The sequence below is a fragment of the Plectropomus leopardus genome, chromosome 12, assembly GCF_026936395.1.
Source record: "Plectropomus leopardus strain MGB_pleo_1.0 chromosome 12, ASM2693639v1, whole genome shotgun sequence".
Classification (NCBI taxonomy): Eukaryota; Metazoa; Chordata; class Actinopteri; order Perciformes; family Serranidae; genus Plectropomus; species Plectropomus leopardus.
The window spans coordinates 2,238,385-2,259,771 of record NC_142187.1 but is presented as its reverse complement, the minus strand read 5'-3'; the positions used below and the strand labels follow the sequence as shown (position 1 = coordinate 2,259,771).

The window sequence follows — 21,387 nt, the reverse complement described above, 5'->3', positions numbered from 1 at the left end:
TTGTGACTGACAGCAACATGATGAAAGCATTTAACCTCCTCCCTGCCACTGAGGAAGAGAATAATGAGGTGCAGCGGCAGCAGGCAGCAAGTGCTGAGCCATTTGAGTGGAGCAGGGCGAAATCTGGGTGAAGGGCGGAGCGATAATTAGCGGAGCAGCCTGCGTTGGCTCTGAGCAGACCGAACATACAGAAGTGAGGAGTGGGAATTTTCATCGCTCCACTCTGCTCACATGCTCTGCCCACAGCATAAACAGTCTACTGCAAAGCAGCAACATGTGATAAAGTTGGAGTGAGAATGTGTTACATGGGTAGACAGTGTAGTAAAAATGTTGTATGAACAGACTGCCTAGCTGAATGACATCACCATCAGCTGCCATTTCACTGGTTTGGGGCTACAACTAATCACACTTTATAACAGCATCATCACCTTTAGAGATTTACCTTCATATAACCAAATGTTGGGACTCACTGGAAAGTCCAGTAAACAAAAGAAATCACATTATCTTTTATTTACCATCCAAAAATCACAAATGCTTTCATAAAAAAAAATCACTGTCAAAATGATATTACAAAGGCTGCTAATGTAGAGCTATTGTATGTCATGTCATATAATACACTAATGTGCTATAACATTCATGTACATAAGTACAGCCATGCTCTGATGAAATGACGTCCCATTGTGATGTAATCCTGATGTACCATTTTGATCTAATCTGTAGTGTGACATCATACTTTATATAAACTGAGCACTAAACGCAGGATGTCACTCTGTTATGATGACAAAAATGTACTGTATAAGCATGAGCACGCTGAACTCTTCATCCCTCTGAATAATGTATACACCTTTAATGGCCTTTGTTCCCATTTAATCTACAGTCAAAATGAAAGTCCAAAGTTCCATAGTGAAGTGGAGCAGATACACAATGGTTCATTGTTTTAATTATGTACGCTTACATTTTTTTTTTTTTTTAGAATTTTTCAATATAGATTATATAGTAACACAATAGTGTTTGTGTAGTTCAAGTAAAAAAGAGAATCAATACATTAAAAGTAGCGGTGGACAGTTTTGCTGACTCAGGAGTTTCCTTTAATGAATTATTCACTAAGTGCCGAGAAATGCTATTAAACATTAATAATGCCTCTCAGAATAGAATCATAATATGAACATTAAATCAGAAATGTATAAGAATCAAGTTAATTTATAACTGTTATGGTCTAGAAGTTTTTTAGGACCCACAATGCAGATGCAGGACACAGGTGGTGATTTATATTGTTTAATGTTCAGATGGGGAAGATTGTAAATAGGTAGTACCAGGGTCTTTTCGTCTGAGTGTGAGAGTCTGGGTGGGGTTGGACGCTGGACACTGGACAAGGCTGAACGGGGTTGGCAGGTTTTGTGAAGCTTGAAGCAAAGAAAACACAGGTTCAGCAGGATTCCCAAATATAGGGCAGTAATCTCTACAATCTTCAGAAAGGATGGACTGATCACAGGCCAAGGTGTTACCACAGAGAGGTTTCACAACGAACTGGGGAAGAATGGTGAGGAGAGCCTGGTTTTTATCAGGTTGCTTGCAATCAGCGGGGATGAGTAGCAGGTGTGTGATGAGCTGCAGGTGAATGAGGAGTTCAGTTTGAGCAAAATGTAGGTCAACAACACCCAGCCTAAGACACACACTCTGGAGAAACAAGGGGTAAAAGAAAAGAGCCGCAGATCCCAACAACAATAATGACAAAAAAACAATCAAAAATATGAATATAAACAAAAATCTAACAGATTTGGTTGTAAATAAAAAGGATTGTGTGTTTGGCTGTATAATAAAGTTCTTCATTCTTTATTTTATCAGGCTCTGCTGAACTTGGAATTCTACTGATATTCTAAGCATTGCATAAAAAGTCACTTTTTAAACATGGTTATGGTCAAAACAGTTATTTGAGATTCTTTGCAATTAAATGTCAAATTTCCACAATAGAAGATAGCAAAGTCATCAGGAGGCCAGAGTTTCCCAGAGCCAAGGCAGCCAAGATTAGGGACTTTATGAACGACACCTGAAACAGAAAGTAAGGTAGAAGTAAGAAAGTAGACACAAGATCTCAAAAGCTGTCCTCATAGCTCACTGTGCCAGATGTTATCAATAATGCTTTGGGAGTTGATGTTGTATGGGTATCAGCATGCATTTAGCATCAGTCAGTGGTTGGAGATATGAGACTATGAGATATGAGGCAAGTTGTTTTTTATAAACACATTCTCATTCCAACTCGTTAAATATCTCTGCTTGGTCAGTGGACTTTCACATCTTCATATAATGGTCTAGATATCATCCTATGTCTGTTGTTGATTTTTCGGGATGTTGTGACAATTTCTGCCGTAACATGCATTGTACAGGAGCTTTCAGCTCTCTATAGGCGGGTTTCCATTACAGATTTGCACAAAATTTAAGCAATATTTTGGAAATCAGAATCAGAAATACTTTTTTGATTCTCGTGGGGAAATTATGGTTAATGTCAATGTTAATAAAATGTCTGAAATGTTGATAAAACACAACTGTGAGATGACTGTTTCCATTAAGTGATGCTCTGTGACTTCTCCTCTCACAACAACATTCCAAGAAGCGTGGCGATGGTTGTTTAAAATATCAGCAGCTTTATTTCTATTGCAGCCACCACACTAGCCGTCATTATTTCCAAACCAATAGATGTAATATGGAGCAATAATAGAAAAGCGAGCCTCTTATACGTGGGAGTGACCACGTATGACGGATTTCTGTTAGGTGAAAGTCCATGATTTCAAAGAGGAATTGTGGATTCAAAACTTCTGGATGATCCTCTCAACTTTTGAGGAGTTATGTGATGCAATAACAGCTCTTGTAGCTCCTGCTGCATTATGAGGGAGCCAGTTCCTACTGACAAGCACATAGCCATAACATCATGTGAACTAGAAAAGGCAAAAAAAGTGTTTCCACTGCAGCTTTGCGATAAATAGGAGTTTTTTCAAAATTTACGTGTTTTCATTAGGTGTTTTTTATTTTCGCAATTTCAGTTTGCACAAATTGAGGGTTACTGGAAAACCACCTTATAGTGTATTGCACTGTTACCAATGGCATTTCAAAGTGACACCATACAGCGGCATTATAAATTTGTGCTGCCATAAAGCATGCGTTTTTACGTGTATGATGGTGAAATCACTGACGAAGGAATGAGACGGGCTGCTGTTGTTATAACACCCAAGGAGGTTGTGAGATTTTTGGGGAAGATAAATCAACTGTTTACTGTGAATATATGGCTGATTTAATTGATTATGACAACTTGAAAATATGCTCTGATGTTTGTAGAGTTCTGAGACAGGGAACTAGCAAACCAGCAGTCGGTCAAACTGGGAAGAACAGCCATATCTCAGCAAGTCCTGTGGTTAGTTATTTGGTAGTTTTTGTAGCATCTGAAGCTTAAATATAATTTTAGCGCTATTTGGGTTTCCACCGACTGCTGAGAAAGTAAATGTTCCATTGTTCACCAGCTTGTCGCCAAGTGTTTGTGTGCTTTTGGCCCCTTATATGCAGGGACCTTAACACATTTCAATAAAAAAAGAATATATGCATCAGTGAATAAAAATAAAACAATAATGCCACAGTGTCAAATAGGATGTTACATTTGGTTGTAAATATTCATTACATTACAGTGAGGTTAACAGGTATATCTGTTGACTGCATCTCGTTGGACTAATACCTACCTGGTGACTAGGCTGTGGTTGGTCAGAGAGGATGGCCTGTTGGTCATCTGACCCCAATGCTGCAGGTCAAACACACAATGGTTACAGTAGCATGCAGGTATATGGTTAATGACTCAACATTGCTCTCAACACTCTTCAAGTCATTAAGAATGATCCCATGACATGAAAAGTATAGCAGTAGAACCCAGATGTTACCCTGAATGTAAAATCAACTTCACCAAGTTTACCTACATTTTTTTATGTTAAAGTGTTTGTGCATCAGAAGGAGGACCCTGAATGAGGCCAGCCATGCCACGTAGCCAATCAGAACATGAGTTGCCCACGGCTGGGGAAGGGGCAGTGATGATTGACGCGTCCCCAGGAACATGGCTGCCACTGCAGTTACATACAGAAGAAATGATGTAAGTTTGATCAGTAAGGAAGCCCCAGGAGGTAAGATGCTTTTGAAATATGTTTACAGATGCAGACCAACCTGCCATAATCTCAGTCACAGACCCAACTCCCCAGTGGCCCCAGTTAAAGATGAATCTCCTGCACAGACACAGTGATATACTGTAATAACAATATCATTACATATACAGGCAAACACATTCAATCACTCAAGCCTCCAATGTGTCACTTAAGCTGCTTTCTCACCGCACAAAAAACCAACGAACACCCACTAACATATGGCTTTTTAAAATAATAGGAATGGTTAAATTCAACATTCACATTCAGGTAAAATGACTCTGCAGTAGTCACAGGTATTTATCCAGCTCTGATCAGCACTGACAAAAATATAACACTAGCATGAATGTGCAAATTTTGGCACTGACACTAAGGACAGATTAAAAATGTAGAGGCCCCCGGGCACGAAATCGTGGACCCCCCCTCCCATAGGCTCATAGGCTGTATGACAACACCTGTAGATACCATCTGTCATACAGGATTTACACAATGTATTTGCAGCAATTAATTATTTACCAAGTTCAGTCTTGTAGAGCCAGGAGTATTTCCTCTCTGACTGCCAAGTTGGATCAAAGCCTGTCATCTTGTGGTGTGTCCTGTGTATAATTGTAATTTAAAACAAAGTTCCTGCAATTCCTCATCACCTGCACTAGTCTATATTAGTTACATTGAGGGTGTAGAGAACAGCATAATTTCTTCTCCAGCTGCTAACAGCCCACCAGCTTTACCACTTAGAGAATGGGTGAAATCAAAGCAAAGCAGTTGGGTTGGGGCACCAGGAACCCCAATCACTAAATCTGCCCCTGATGAAAAGAGGAAAGAAAGAAAGCAGCAGAGACCAGCTGGATGATCCCAGAGCGATGTGTCAACATATTTGAAAATAATTCCATCTTAAGTCTGACTAAAACTGAGACTAAAATAAAGTTTTCTGTAGAAGTATTCAGGACTGTTTTGTAAAAACAAGACAGTAACTATTTCTGTGTATTTTCAGTATTAACTCTCTAACCAGCTGCTGCATGTTGGATGTTCAGTAAAACACAGGACACACAGTGGTAAGAACTGTGCGCCACAGGCAGTGCGCCTTCCTTTTGTGCATTTTGACCTCAACATCGTGATCACCAGGTCAGTTCTGCACTATCACCTGATTGTTTTATCTCAGCTGTTGTCTTCCTTGTGTGTTGGGCCAAAGCCTTGACTGAGCGAAGGAGAACAAACAGAGAGGCAGCAGAGACTGAAACATTAATTAGATAAGTAACATAAGCATATTTAGTTTACTCAATAAAAATTATAGTCTAGACCTATTCTATATGAAAAGTGACCTTACATGACTTTGCTCTGATTTGGCACTACACATAGGCCTAAATTAAAATTGACAACAATCAATAATCTGTCCCTGCCTCACTTTTTTTCTAATTCAAGAGTGGATGATCCCAGTGGGTATCAACATTATCTTCTTCACATACTGTGGTATAGGCAACCTTCAGTCTAATGATTCATAGATTGGAAGGAAGGTATGCTGTGGTTGTAGTTTACATATCATGATACAACCAGGGGCCTGTCTCTGGAAACAGGAGGATAAAAAAAGATTCAGAAAGCACTCCCTAAATGTCCCCTCCCAGTCTTGAACCAGGATTGAACTAAAAACAGCTGTTCTGGGTCGACCCATTGCCCACAGTCCTTGTAAAAGTAAAAGTATTTTCCTATCACTGCATCCTAACAGCAAGAGTGTCTCACTGTCCACACTGATTTCATTAAATATGCACCTCTGTAATGTCATGTAAACAAATCACAAAGAAAATTAGCTCGACATCACACTTAAAACATAATGCAAATCCAATGTGTGAACGTATCCTTTCATTTTAGAGGCAGGCCTCGCATTACTGCAGAAACACAGGAAGCACTGCAGTTGCTTCTGCGTGTAAATGTTAGAAGTGTTTACTGTACCTGTGTGAGTCAGCTGGTGGTCGGATCACAGCCATTATTGGTTGAATCACAGATAATGTTAGAACACAACAGCCCAGGTATGGATGGACACCTGCATGCTGCATGCGTGCACACACACACACACACACACACACACACACACACACACGCACCACACACACACACACACACACATACAGTGTTTGATAACTGATCCAACATCTCTCTCTGTTGGTGGCATACGAATATAACAGCAAACAGTTGACAGTTGATGTGTTCCTTGTGTTGTTTTAAACTAATATGTTTTAAACTAACAAATGTACACACACAATATATACACATTAAATGTTCTGAACTTAATTAATATCAGAGTCTGTGCTTTCTGCAGATTGTTATGTCCTTATATGTGAGTCCAACACTACATAAGGTGAAACTATACAGTGTCTGTGTGTGTGTGTGTGTGTGTGTGTGTGTGTGTGTGTGTGTGTGTGCATGTGTTTGTGTTCTGTACCTTGCTCCAACCTTTCCTGTAGAAAAATGGGAGACAAAAAGCTACAAGGGTCAGAGTCACAGTCAGCATCATCAGGCCTCGATGAACCTACACACACACACACACACACACACACACACACACATCACAATACAAATCAGCATCACGGTATTTCCATTCCCTTCACTTTATTATTTTTTTTCCAAAACTGGTGTGTGTGTGTGTGTGTGTGTGTGTGTGTGTGTGTGTGTTCTGTCTGATAAAAGCTAATTTTGGGGTCAGTGAAGGTTAGAGTTAGGTCAAGGCTGGGGTTAGGGTTAAGCAGGCCGTGGCCAGGGTGTGTGCGTGTGTGTGTGTGTTTATGTTTATGTACCTGAAACCAAACTTTCTGGCCGAGCAGAGTTTGATTTGGCCAGTCGGGCTTGTAGAAGCTGGCTATGAAGGTACCAACACTTCCTGTTAGCATCCAGGCTAACAGCATTAATGCACCTAGAGAAGTTGAGGCAATGCAGCAGTTACTTTCTGCAGATAAACACTAAATGTTATTATGAAAATAGATATATACTGCCCTGCAACATCTGAATAGCACCTCCTTCTTCTGATTAAAATTAGCTGGCAGACCGACATCTTTATCTGGCTGGTTATCTATCTAATTACTGTTATTCAATGCATGAAATGATACTGTGAATCCATCAACACACCAGACATTTCAATATGACAATTTTGACCTATCCATCTTTTTTTAATTACGCTTTAGTGGTGATATGTATATGAATTTCAAACAGTACATTCTATTTTCTCACTTGGAAAATAAACATGGCTGAATGTCATTCCTGTGTACTCCAGAAGCACTACATTCCGGCTTTCTTGCATTGAGTAATTCCAAGAAAGACTCAATGGACAAAACAACTATTTCTAAATATCTCATCTAAAGAGACTCTCACTCCAGCCTGTTCATTACATGGACAATAAACGAGGTGCAGACTTTACTATGTATTACCAACTTGTTCTCATTCCAAGTCATTACATATTGCCACTTTGCAGTGGACTTTTATATTCACATATTACGCTCCATGCATCCCTCTGCATTGGCTGTTGATGTTTCAGGATGCCTCTACCATGATGTCAACGCAAGCACATGATGGGATGATGCTGCATGTGGTCATTTTTCGACAGCATCAGCACATGGCAACCAATGGTGGGATGGCAGTGAATGCACATGCTGGCATGAATGGTTAGGATCAGGGAAAGAAGGTACATGGTAAGATATCGAAAAAAACCATCACTTTCATATGGGAAGCAAACACCAGACTCCCATATGAAAGTCCAGGGTTTGTTGGTTCCTTCCACAGCCTTTGCCGCCTGCCCTGTAGTGACCTTGGTGCTCCTCATGTTACATCATTACCAGCAGCATTTCAACCTGATGCCACCCTGTGTTGTATCATATGGACAAGACAGATTCCACACGGCAGTGTTATCAACTGATGCTGACAATCTGCATGTCATCCATCCATCCATTTTCTTCCGCTTATCTGGAGTCGGGTCACGGGGGCAGCAGCCTAAGCAGGGAAGCCCAGACTTCCCTCTCCCCGGCCACTTCGTCCAGCTCTTCCCGGGGGATCCCGAGGCATTCCCAGGCCAGCTGAGAGACATAGTCTCTCCAGCGTGTCCTGGGTCTTCCCTGGGGCCTCCTACCGGTGGGTCGTGCCCTCAACACCTCACCAGGGAGGCGTCCGGAAGGCATCCTAATTAGATGCCCGAGCCACCTCATCTGGCTCTTCTCAACATGGAGGAGCAGCGGCTCTACTCCAAGCTCCTCCCAGATGACCGAGCTTTTCACCCTATCTCTAAGAGAGAGCCCAGCCACCCTACAGAGGAAGCTCATTTCGGCCTTTTGTACCTGCGATCTTGTCATGCTGCCACAAAAGATGCAATGGATCTGTCCAACCAACACATTATAACACAGCAGCCAGTTCTGTCCAGCCATATTCTCAGCTGATGCTGTCCAGTGGCATATCGTGCAGATGTGAAAGGTGGCTTTTGCTGTTGGGATCTCATGCTGAAGCACTGCAAAAGCGGTGGTATTTGACAACTTTAGAATGAGAACAGGCTGGCATCACCTAAACTTAGGAGAACTGTCTGTGGTGGAAACCCTTAACAGATCTACGATCCTGATACATGTCCATAGGTGTTACTTTTGGTACTATAAGGAAAGCTTTTGGTGTAAACAGGCTTTAATGACCTAAATATAAAACTTAAGCACTCAACAAACCATGCATTTTCATAATGATGGGTCCACGGGAGCCTCTCAGGACCTCAGGCGGTCCAGTGATGTGCTTTCTGTGGGTTGAGATTAATGGCTGCTGGCTATGTTTCCATACTCTTCCTGCAGAAGAGATACATAAATTATGCTTGTTGTTTCAATTTTAGTAATTACTATATATGTCTGCAATTTGAACCCTATTACCCCTAGTGCACTCAAGACAAGTCAGAAATCAGTTGTCAGTGTTATTGTTTAACAGACTTTCTATGAATCTCAGAGCTTTTGACATCAGATAAGACTGACACTCATCCTTTGAAGAAACAGCAATGAAAATGAATCCTTATCAGTTATATGTGTGTTGAATATGGGACACACATGTCAAACAAGTCAAACTGAAGCACCCATATAACATTTCCTCTTGAAAGCAACACTGTATGTTTGTAAAGAGTGAGAGTTAATTTGTGTCACACATTCATAATAACTTTAATCTTGAAAGGCCAATTAACCATTAACCAGAGAAAACGCCAACAGTTAATAATCCTACTTTATGTGCTCATCATTTCCTGTTGATGACATCCTGTTCCCCAAATGAAACTGATACCATTCCAAGAATTGCTGATCTAACTGTCATGTGACATAATTAAGCTTTGACAGATTGATAAGAACTTTAATTGGCCTCTAAGACACAGGATTGCCAGGGTCAATGGGTTTTGTCTCCAAGGTAACACGTGTGTGCATACTTTCTTACCGTACTGAGCACGTCCGCTGGCTACAAACAGAAAGTAGTCATGGTCCAGATCAAATCGGGCTGGTTCCTGATCGGTCAGTTTGACTGGTCTGCTGAACCTGCACTGAATCGCTCCGTCTGCGAGTCGCCATGACACTGAAGACAGACCAGACTGCCAACACAGACACACACACACACACACATACAATATTTCGGGCTTTCAGGTAAACTACGATTTTTCAACCTGGAATGTATTTTTTCATGTTTTTTTTTTTTTTGGTCTAAGTGACGAATGGACACAACAGTTTTTTTTTAGTCCAGTATTGAGAGTGAACCACAGTGACAAAACAGATTGCATTGTTATCCCTACGGGCAATTGTGCACGGTCCAAAATGTGCTTGTTTTTGCCAATGACAGCTCAGATTGTCACTAGAAGTGTCTGACAACAGTACTAAAAGGACCCTAAGGAGAACTGGAATTGTTTCAATACCTTTCTCTTATCTGGTCTGTTTGTCAGTATGCGTAATCAGGTTGTCACAAGCCATTCATACATTTTCCTATGAAAAGTCATGCACCCAAATTCATACATGCCTGATAGAATCATGAGCCAGTAATTCGTACATAACCCAAGAATTTTGGAAGTCTGCAACCAGGTAATCAATGCACTGACGTGAGTTGACATGGAAGTGGTCCCGGGCGTCTGTAAGGAGGCAGGTTGAGGCAGTGGATGGGTCACAAAACACAGGACTTCCCCTAGGAGATGTGTGATTGGAACCTTTTGGACTTTGGACTTCTCCTAAATACAGTGGCTTTTATTGTCTACACCTAACCTCTATAACTTCATGTTAATACTTCACATCAAGGTCGTAACAACGTTCACGGGGTGCTGATTCGTAGGATATCTGTTCTATGAGGATTCAATGGTGCAACAAAGTCTCGCTCAAGAAGAAGTCTTGCTGCAGGTAAAACAATGTTGGAAACACTAGTGAGAGCAGGACAGTGGAGTGCTAGAAGAGTTTGTTGTGTTGTGTTGAGTACAGAAAGCATGGCAGTGATAACTAAAAAAAATGTAAGGTCATGGCTGAATATTTAGCTGATTTCAACAATGTGGAAAAGTCCACCAGATTTCAGAACAAGACCTCTCCTTGAGTGAGCCGTTATTACACACACTGACAAACAGACCTGTAAAAAATAAGAAAAAACCATAGTGTTGTCAGACACTTCTACTATAATAACACCACAACCGGTACTCTCCAGCCGCGGCAATATTTAAGGAGTTCAGAATGAGAACAGGGTGGATTCATATAGAGTTTTCATTTGTCACCTGTGACTCGTCCTCAGGGTCTCTTCTTCCACTGACAAAGGCTGCAGTCACTGATACTCTATGCTCATCTTCTACACACATGTACACATCGTCATTGCCCTACACACTCACACACACACACACACACACAATCAAACACACACATGCATGAACACAAAAAACAAAAAGTATATATGGTTATTTTCAGGTTGATATGTATGTGTTGATATATGTGCAGTGTGTTGGTAAATGGATCATGACAGAAAGCTGTGGAAGATAGATTCCCAATCAAAGCTGCAGATCTTCTTCTGATCACACTAAAGATCAACTCAATCTATGTTTGAGGCAGAATGAGGTGCTATGATTAGCTTACCATCCATGCATCCCAAGACAGTGCAAAGGCAATGTATCCCTCTGCTGGGCCACTCAGCTCGAACGTCACAGACTGCAAAGAAAAGGGATGAAGATTCAGTAGGTGACTTTAAGATGCATCGCTTGTTGTTTCTGAACAATCAATGAAAAAATGAATGAATATTTGTTTCAAACATGTAAAAACAAAACACACAAATAAATGCAAACAAGCCTTACAACAAGTGCAAATCTTCAGGAACAATAAATGGAACAAGACAGAAAGTGGTTAATGGACTGTCTTTGGACAAGTCAAAGTGCTTTTACACAAAATGCCTCATTCATTGATCTACACAAACATTGCTGGCCACTTGCTAACATTTACAAGCACTTACACTTCAACAACCAAAGGGGGCATTTTGGGGTTCAGTATCTTGTCCAAGGACACTGCAGGATGCAGACTGGAGGAGCCGGGGATTGAACCATTAAATTACCAATTGGTGGATAGCCCACTCTACCTCCTGAGCTCCAGCTGCCCCAGTAAGAGGAACATAATTTTCTGGGTGATGAACTTTTGGACATTAATGTACTCATCCAATGTTTACTTTACATTACTTTAGCCATTTGTCTTACTGCAGTCATAGACTGAGAGCAGGTGTGCCAAAGGATTACAGGAAGATTTTAGCAATACCTTACTAGTTTAAACAAACAAAAATGATAATGATAAAATATAACACCTCTATCTCAAAACAGAATGCAACCAGAAGTGACTGACAACATATAAATATTCTGATGTTGTTCTGTAAGACAATCCAGCCGATCACCTGTCAAATGCACCCTGGAAAAATACACTGTGTTTACATGCACACTAATTTTCTGCAATTATTCTGAATATGACAATATTCCACATTTGATGCATTTGATGTCATGTAAACAGAATATTTGGCTTGGATGTTCCAATTTATGCCTTATTCTGCATTTAGCATTTTCTGATTAAAACACCTGGGATATGTTGATGTTAGAGACTATTCTCTGGACACATAAACAGCGCATTCAGAGTATGCACCTAACCTAACCGCCTAAGTAACCATGTTGAAATAAAAGCTGAGAGAACTAAACTAGATAGATAGATTGATAGAAAGAGAGATAAATAGATACACTGGGGCCTAATGAATTAATTACTTTTTAATTTTTATACCTATGTGATATGTGGTAACTCTCTCTGAGAGCTGATCTTTTCAGAGTAACTCACATTTGTCAGTCAGAAGACTCGCTGCAGGTTAGGTGTAGATCAGGCTATGCCACGTCATTATAGGCCATAAATGTATGAATTTCAGAATCATAATTCATAACTCTTTAAGGGTAGTGAGCAGAGATCTGTGTATATTTAATGTGAACTCGCACAAAGATGGAGGAACACACGCTGACAATTTATGTAGGCTACAGTACTGCTGTACAGCTACAGTGTGTAATGGACAGGCACTAGAAAGTTAGCCTACATGTAGTTTTCGGCTGCTACTAAGTGACTGTTACCCTATTGGCTGGAAGGGTGTTTATGTCTTGAAATACCTTGATCTGACTTTATTGCCATAAGTCATCATTTCCAATAATCAAACGTGGTTACCTCACAACCATAAAGTAATTGACACTAATCTGCCTTATCTCAGTGGACATATTGTATGCACTTTATACATGTACAGGAGCATAACTGGCTGCACTGCTTGTGTGCGCCATGTACCCTATGTGCTCTCAACATACAACGGGATGTATCAATAATAGGATAAATGATATGGTATATATCATGAAAGCATATTTAAACTCTAATCATTATTATTAAGCTATCCAGGTGACAACCTAATAATAATGATAATTTCATTATTATTATTATTATTATTATTATGTAGAATCTTTGAAAACATAGTTTTACAATGTGCTTTAATAGAAACCTTTACAGTGAATAATGGGGAATAATGACCAAAATGCTGCCTTCACCACGAGTAGCGCTCACTTCAGGGCATACTCCCTCTGGTGCCCTACACAAGTAATACTTAATTACATTAAACAATTGTGACTATGCATATGTGTGTGTGTGTGTGTGTGTGTGTGTGTAACACATCTTACTGTACATAGGCTATAACTGTAAATGACGCACCAACGCGCCGGCGTCAAACTGTCAACGTGTGTCCCTCTCCTTTATACGAGTTCACAATAAATATATAGCTACAGATCTCTGCTCACTTCCCTTAAAGAGTAATAAATTATGATTCTGAAATTCATACATTTATGGCCTATAATGACGTGGCATGGTCTGATCTAACCTGCAGCGAGTCTTCTCACTGACAAGTGTGAGTTACTTAAAAATCAGCTCTCAAAGGGCTTTCCAGCCCGAGTTACCACATATTACACGGTCATAAAAAATAAAAACTAATTAATTCATTGGGCCCCATCGTATCTGTCTATATATCTATCTATCTATCTATCTGTCTGGTTTATTTCCCTGGGCTTTTATTTCGACATTGTTACTTTTACTTCTGCGTCACGTGACCGTCCTGATTCATTTTGTCACTATTTTCCATTTTCCATTAAATCACAGAAAGAAATGACCATAAATAAAAGTCGACCTTACTTTGAAATTCGTTTTCTCAATTTTGGTTTCTGACCAAACATTGGCTCATGGAAAAATGGCTCTGAACTTCAGTTCTCTTCTCTTCTTTTCTCTTTAATGGTTTAAAACAAGTAAACGAGTCGTTTTCTCGTTTTTCATGCAGTTCAGTCCCAACTGAAAGCAAATTATATGTTCATACCCTGACCACCGACCATCCCATTTAGTGTCAAAATCCACAGTTGCAATATTTTTAATGTCTTTGGAACATAATAAAAGACACAGTTTTAAATCATAATGTTTGAGTGAAAATGTTGTGTGAGAGTTTGTAAATGGGTGATCTGATCTACTTTTTGGATTCTCTGTGGAGGCATGCAAGAAAAGTTTTCCTCACAAATTCAGCGTAGCATTGTAGTGAGCAGTTTATTTTCAAATTGCCATCTTGCAGGTAGATTATTCCTTAAAAGAGTCAAACCGTTTTGTCTGGTCCCTCTGTGGTCATGGACAAGAAGAAGCAGTGAGGATCTGTTGGATCACACTCTGGAGGATCCAGCAGGCAGGATTTGGATTGGCCACATCCCTCAGCAGTAAACTGAAGGTGAAAATGAGATCACGAGTCTCTATATGTTTCACATAAAAGTTCATTCATCAATGTATGTTGAGAGAGGAAATCAGTGTGACAGTCAGTAGTCATGACTGCATGATGCAGTGACACTCACAGGCCCTGGCAGGATGGACGGCGTGGTGGTGGACGGTACTGGAGGAGCTGTCGTGTCTGAGTGAGGCGGGTAGGGAGTGACACCATGCTGATAGATGATTGGTCCAGACAGCTTCACCCAAAATACACTGTAGTGGGCAACTACAGTCACACTAGAAAATACACCAAGATACACACGCATTGATGATATTCTGTTGTCCAGTTAAGGATTAAGTCTTTGTAACCTGAGCCAACTGGCTTGATTTTTTTCATAAGCATAGGAAGAAGGCAATTAGCAATTTAGGAAGAAATTACCCCAAAATAAGACACAAACAAATACATTTTAAAATTAAAAAGTACAAGAAATATACATAAAATTAGCAATAATGATAAAATAAAATAAAAAATAATATTAATACCAACATAGCAAAAAAGTAAAAACATTTTTTTTAAGTGCTTAAAAAGAAGAAATAATATAGTATAATATATATAATATAGTTTTCTTGGACATTTTCCCCCAGCTTTTAGAAAAAAATAATTTTCTAAATCTACAAATTTCTTTTCGATGTGCAGAACACTTGCCAGATTTTTTCTCCATGTTTTCAAAAGAAAGAAAGCCAATTTATTCAGGCTTTAAAGACTGCATCTAAACGCAGCACAAGAAAAGTGATGTCTTTCCAGGTTTCAAAGGGTTAATAGAGTTACCCTGTCATAAAACATTACTTAAAATAAACATGCATTTACTTTTCAAAACACTGTTGGTTAATTCAAATTTGTACTTATAAATAAAATCTATTAAGTGTATTAATACTTCACAGAGGACAAACCCTGCACATTTTAGACACTCCGTTTTAATTTGAGAGAAATTGTGTGGGTGTTAGTAGTCGCATGGGATTCATTCTGTTAATTTTGGTTATCCTGATGCTTTTTCAATACATCCATCTGATTTTTGGAGTACCAAATATATACAGGGCTAGCACAGCTATTACATACTACCATCTACCACACTGTACTACAGGATTTGCCCAAGTGTTCCATGTTCAATAAAAGTTTCATGAGCTTGATTCCAATGAGTACTTAAAAAGAAATATACTCACAAAAACTGAACCTGTGTAGGAGCATCTGCAGGAGCATTCCAGATCACAACAACCTGCGTCTGTCTGGCATCACTCGTATGGCTCACTGCTGAACCCTGGACACACACACACACACACACACACACACCTTAGTTTGGGGTTTTTTGTAAGTGTTGCATTTTGTTGGATAGTCTTTTCTGATTTTATCATTTCACTTTCTGGGTTTTGTGATCAATTACTTTTAGAAAATTTTTTTTAACTATGTTATAATTTGTTTTGTTTTTAAATCAATAGTACTTGACCGCCATGACTAACTATTTGCTTTTATATGTATGTGTGTGTGTGTATACACACACCTGGTGCTTACTACAGGTGAGCAGCTGTGTCTTGTCTGGATTGGTCAGAGTGAAGGTGCCAACTGTGGACTCTGAGCTCTGATTGGCTGCGTCTCTGGCCTGAAGCAGGAAGCCCTCAAAATATGATGTTCCAGATAGGATGACTGAAGAAGAGGGTTTCAAAATTAAAAGTCAAAAGAGAAATTATATCAATGTCATCTATACTTTCTATTCATTAGGTTATAGACTGTAACACATTCAACCTCTATTAAGACTTGTATTTGCAGGTTTATTCTCAAATTTGATGAGTTTGATCAAAGTTTTGTCTACACTTTGTCCCTAATTTTTTGCATTTACAACAACTGTGCTATTTGTATTGATTTCTTTTAAAACATGGGGAACAAAAGCTAGGGGAAAATGTTTATTCAATACATTTAAAATGATCACAATTATGCATGTAAAATCATTAGTATTTCTTAAACCTTTAACACCTGGATCAACATCACTTTTTTGATCTGCATTCACACACCTCTGACTAGCATTTAAACCTCTGAAAGCGGAGAAAATTTGTTTTATTTCTTCCAAAAACACAGTAAAAAGTATCAATAGCAACGTGGCAAGAAATGTCCCCAAAATTAGTATAAGGTGACAAAGAAACTATTTGAAAATTAGCTGGGGAGTGATTATTAGATCAGAAAACAAGGAAAACATTTCCAGAAAACTATATTTATTATTCTTTTCGTTTTTGTTACAGAAAAATAACACTTAAGCATTTTTCTAAAATAATTTCTTTATATATATATATATATATATATATATACTGCTTTCTTGGCTATTTCTTGTAAAGTTGCTTGTTTGCCCATCAAGCCAATTTGTTCAGGTTTTAAAGGGTTAAGCAATTTTCAGTTGTTGTTGTTTTTAAATAATTTTCTGCTGTTTGCCTTCTTAAGTTGCTTATTGCCTTTTTCCACATTTTTAAAACATCAAGCCAATTTGCTCAGGTTTCAATGGGTTTAAAGCTTATAGTGAACTGTTCAATTAATAGAATATTTGACAGTATAGATTTTTGTTTTGGGGTGGATTTTCATTAGCTGTTACCTTGGATGCAGTCTCCAGGGCTGAAGGTAGTGGTGTTGGTTTCCAGGCGGTAGGGGCTGGGAGTGGTTTGTCCAGAGTTACGATGGTGGGGCTCCATGCTGCCACACACTTTGGTGACCTTGCCATTGGAATAACAGCCGGCCGGCACCCAGGGCCGCACCAAGACAGAGATAAAGAGGAGACACCACAAGCCCACAGGAGACATCTGCAAGATAAGGAATCAGCAGCTGCGCACTGTCCACACAGTCTGAAATGAAAGACACATCACACATTCCCCCAAAAAATGAATTCAAACATGACCTCAACTGTTTGCCCTTATCTGACGAGATCAGGCAGCAGCAGCAACAGCAATGGGTGGTGACAAAAAACTGCAGTTAAGTCGGACAGTTTCCAACAGCGTTCAGAGAATTTAAAAGAAGTTACAGAAATATTAGATTCTTCTGTAGGCTCCCAGTATTTTACAGAATACAATATAATTACAACCTTTATTATCATTATTATTACCAACCTCACAGCATAAATAGCATCAAAACTAAGAGCTAATCAGCTCTTTGATCAAGCAACGCATGCTTCCCATCATGCCCTGGGTCTTGCAGTCAGTAGAAAGCAGCTGTAGCGCCTGGCTTTGAAAGATAAACCCGCCTCTTTCTTAAGAGGTTAACGCTGCTCATGTGTGCGTGACGTCAGAGCAAGTTAGGGTCAAGTTGGACAAAAATTTTAAAAAGCAAATTTAACTGTAAAATCTGACCAGTGAATTTAATGAATTTAAAACATTTAATTAAAACAAACAAACAAGCAAAAAACTAGGAAACCTACTGCCAGAAATGTAAGTAAATGTAGTCTTAATGTATGTTTGTTTTATATTAAACTGATAAGTTTACTTAAAATTCAGTTATAATTACTGAACGTCATTTAAAAATGACAAGTTTAGTTAAATCAATCTTTCTCATTTTTAGCCTGTATTCACAAATACAGGCTCAGGACCTGTCTGATGAACCAAACTTTAACTAACATTCTTAGCTGTTCACATCTGACTACTTTTGCCTTCCTGTTCCTCTCTCTTTTGTTAAATGTTGAATTATCATAAATGTGCTTTTTGCCTGCACACACTCTCATTCACGCTCATGCATAAACATATACACCAACACATGTACACAAACACACTTAGGTTCATACACCCTTAGTATGTTTGTTTAATTGTTGTTTTAATTTTATTTTATTTTTTTTATTTTTATTAATTTTTTTCCACATTTAATTTATGTTCTCTACTGTATCATGTAAGCATTCTTATGGTACTTTATTGATCATATGGCTGCTTGATCTTACTTTCTTTATTATTATTATTTTATAGGATAAGTCATTTGCTTTTGTAATTTAGTTTGAGGTGCGATTCTCTTATAAGCCTCTCTGGGTTTTCTTTATCTCACCTGCACAATCTCCTTCTATTATGTTGATGTTTTGCTGTTTTGTTTTTTACTGTGCAAATAAATAAATTCAACAACTTTAATAAACCAAGTTTACTGTGCTATATATCTGTATTTTGCTGATTGCAAACTAGTCAACTAGTTTATTTGAATTTTCCTACACAAGTTATCAAAACAGAACTCATAGATCTCATCACTGGCAAAGTCCTCTAGGCTGTTGTATTCCTCAGGAGCTGATTGAAGAAATATGAGGAAATGTTGAAAATGTCATACTGATGTTAAAATGAGCTCAGTTATGTCTAGGAGACAAAGGCAAGACAGAGAGATTTTGCTTTGAATTTTGCTCTCCTCTGATGACGCATCATGTGCGAGACTGTGTTTGTTCTGAGGTATTTCCTAATGTAACGGAGCTGTGCCTGCAGGCTGCCCCAAATTATTGTTGATGGTTTCTCTGGTTGTTGCTGACCCCTGACCATCACTGTGACACCACTGGAGGCCATGTGACTTCTCTGTCGTGGTCATCCAGAGGCGGATGTAGCTGGTCGTCAGCTGGGCTACTCCTTGTGCTTAAAGTCTAGCAAAATGTTGTTTTGGCAATGAATAAATTCAGTATTTACAGTCAGTCTTCTTCAGTGTTGAGACTGCTGTCTTTTTACATCAAACCATCAGTAAGCATAGCTACTGCTGCATGCAACTACACTTCAGCCGTAAAACACATTTATAGTCACTTCATCTAACAATTAACGCTTGGGGACTGTTTTTTTTTTTGTTTGTTTGTTTGTTTGTTTTTTGGTTTTTTTTTTCATTTTTTCTTTTTTGGTCATTTTGGCTGAGTTCATGCATGTGGCATACAATCCTGTGCAACTGTGTATATTTGTTAAATCTGTGAATTTCCAGCTCAGCTCCTACATTCAAACTGACAATTTGTGATCCCACAGCCATTAAAGCATAAAAACATGCATTGCATTATTGCTGGGTGTCATTCTGAGCTTTTGACTTACAATTTGTCATTTTGACTATTTTTCATCTGATGACATAATTTTTTTTTTTTTTTACCATTTTTGACATATGGAGAAAATACATGCTATATTCACTAGATGCACTGTCACAAACAATTTTGCTGCTAATCACTGAAACAACCCAGAGTGTGATGTTCAAAAAAATAACAAATAAAATAAAATAAACTACTTAGCATGTAGCATATTGAAAATAATTATTTTTTGTGTTTTTGGCATTTAAAGGGTTAAAATTCTGAAAATTCAGGAATATTTGATATTTAGGATAAGACTGATGTGGGGTTAAAAAATGAACTCAATGAAAGTAGAAAATCATATTAATGTATATTATTTTCTAAAGCTTGGTTTTGAAAGTCCATTTTGTGCGGAGAGTGATACAAGTTTGTCAAATTAAAAAGGGTTCATATCACAGATGCACACTTTAAGTTTTATTTACAGTATAACAAACTCAAACAACTACAACTTAAGCTTATGTGGCTAAACTTCCAATATCTTTGGGAAATGTAATTCAGAAGAGAAGATATTATTCATAACTTATTCTAGAGAATTAGTATGACTTAGCGAGCACTTCCCCCCTCCGTGCAGCAGGTTCTCCCTTCTCCCCGTCTCTGAGCCACATCTAAAGCACTCAACTTAAAGCAGAAAGAACAGCAAAGACATTTAAACACCAAATAGAAAGGTTTTCATTCTATTCTAAACACTGCAACACATTTTAATGATAGTCTTTGTAAAGACGAGACAGACTCACCTCCTGCTGCTGCTGCAGTCGAAACAAACATTTCCAAGTGTGACAATATATTCATGTGAGTGCAATGTCACTTCCCCTGTCCCAGTGCCCTCTGTGTGTGTGTGTGTGTGTGTGTGTGTGTGTGTGTGTGTGTGTGTGTGTGTGTGTGTGTGTTTATTGTTTTACAACCTGATGGATGGACTATTGGAACATCCTGATATGATTTTTTCCTCCGGGGCAGCAGGTTTCTTCACTTCATCACGTGGACGTTCCATTTACAGTTTCAGACCGTTTCAAACATGACAACACACACATTCTTAATGGGTCCAAATTTGTCTCCTGTTGGAGGAATTGTTAATGAAGTAGCTGACAAGGAAGTAAACAGGGACCAAAGCTTGCTCCCCTAGCAACAGAATATGTCTTTAAAATGAGCAAACTGGCTTGATTTCAAAAACATGAAAAAAGTAAATTAGCAATGAAAGAAGAAATGACCCAAAAATTAGCAAGAAATTACTAAAAAAAAAAAAAGTATGAGAAAATGACCTGAAAATTAACCTAATGAGAATCTTGAGAGTTAAAATGAGATGTACTTTTATTGATCCCCTGTAGGAGAGAATCAAATTCAAAACAAAAAGCAGCAGCACACAGAGAGACATTTATTTAGAGAAAAACAAGAATAATAGAAAATAGCCTGACAGGTTTATTTTTGTGGTAAAACAAGCTGAATGAACATGTTAAACCATATAGTGGTCAAAAAAGATGAAAAAGAAAGTTTAAAAAAAGAAGGAAATTACATGGAAGAAGTGCCTATAAACTTATAATAACCCTGTAACATAATTTAAATGCTTAATTATGATCATTATTAATATAGCTGTCACTTTCACTTTTTTCTTTTTTCCCATAGATGTTTTTCCCTAGCTTTTAAAAAATTAATTTCTAAATCCACTAATTTCTTGCAATTTGTGGAACATATCTTACCAAGTTGCTTATTGTCTTTTCCCCTTATTTTGAAATTACATCAATTAGCTCAAGGTTCAAAGGGTTAAATCCTTGTTGAAGACATCTGAAAGCAGCAAAAGAAAAATTATGTCACTCCAGGTTTCAAAATGTTAATAGTATTATTTTTATCTGAGAGAGTATATACAGTATATCCACTAAGTGATCTGTTAACATCATAAGTTAGGCT

General features: G+C 38.5%; 1 protein-coding gene across 5 annotated transcripts; it reads right to left on the bottom strand.

Annotated features, from left to right (window-relative positions):
• Positions 1–1,065: 1,065 nt before the first annotated feature.
• Positions 1,066–20,322, bottom strand: frrs1a (ferric-chelate reductase 1a). 5 transcript variants are annotated; one of them, XR_015778157.1, is made up of 18 exons: positions 20,223–20,322; positions 17,035–17,281; positions 15,958–16,100; positions 15,623–15,717; positions 14,548–14,698; positions 14,304–14,420; positions 11,252–11,323; positions 10,900–10,998; positions 9,597–9,747; positions 8,858–8,971; positions 6,959–7,074; positions 6,607–6,693; positions 6,117–6,214; positions 4,198–4,256; positions 3,957–4,100; positions 3,726–3,784; positions 1,506–2,047; positions 1,066–1,403 (listed from the first exon to the last, which is right to left on the bottom strand). XR_015778157.1 is itself a non-coding variant. In XM_042498295.2 (17 exons), exons 2-17 carry the CDS (start codon positions 17,237–17,239, stop codon positions 1,955–1,957), a joined length of 1,803 nt encoding a protein of 600 aa, XP_042354229.2. In that variant the 5' UTR covers positions 17,240–17,281; positions 20,223–20,322; the 3' UTR covers positions 1,066–1,954. The 5 variants fall into 5 exon arrangements, 4 of the variants coding, with proteins under 4 accessions (XP_042354229.2, XP_087941591.1, XP_087941592.1 ...); XM_042498295.2 differs by having other exon boundaries at positions 1,066–2,047; XM_088085465.1 differs by lacking the exon at positions 20,223–20,322 and adding an exon at positions 17,543–17,660 and having other exon boundaries at positions 1,066–2,047.
• Between the last annotated feature and the right edge of the window lie 1,065 nt (positions 20,323–21,387).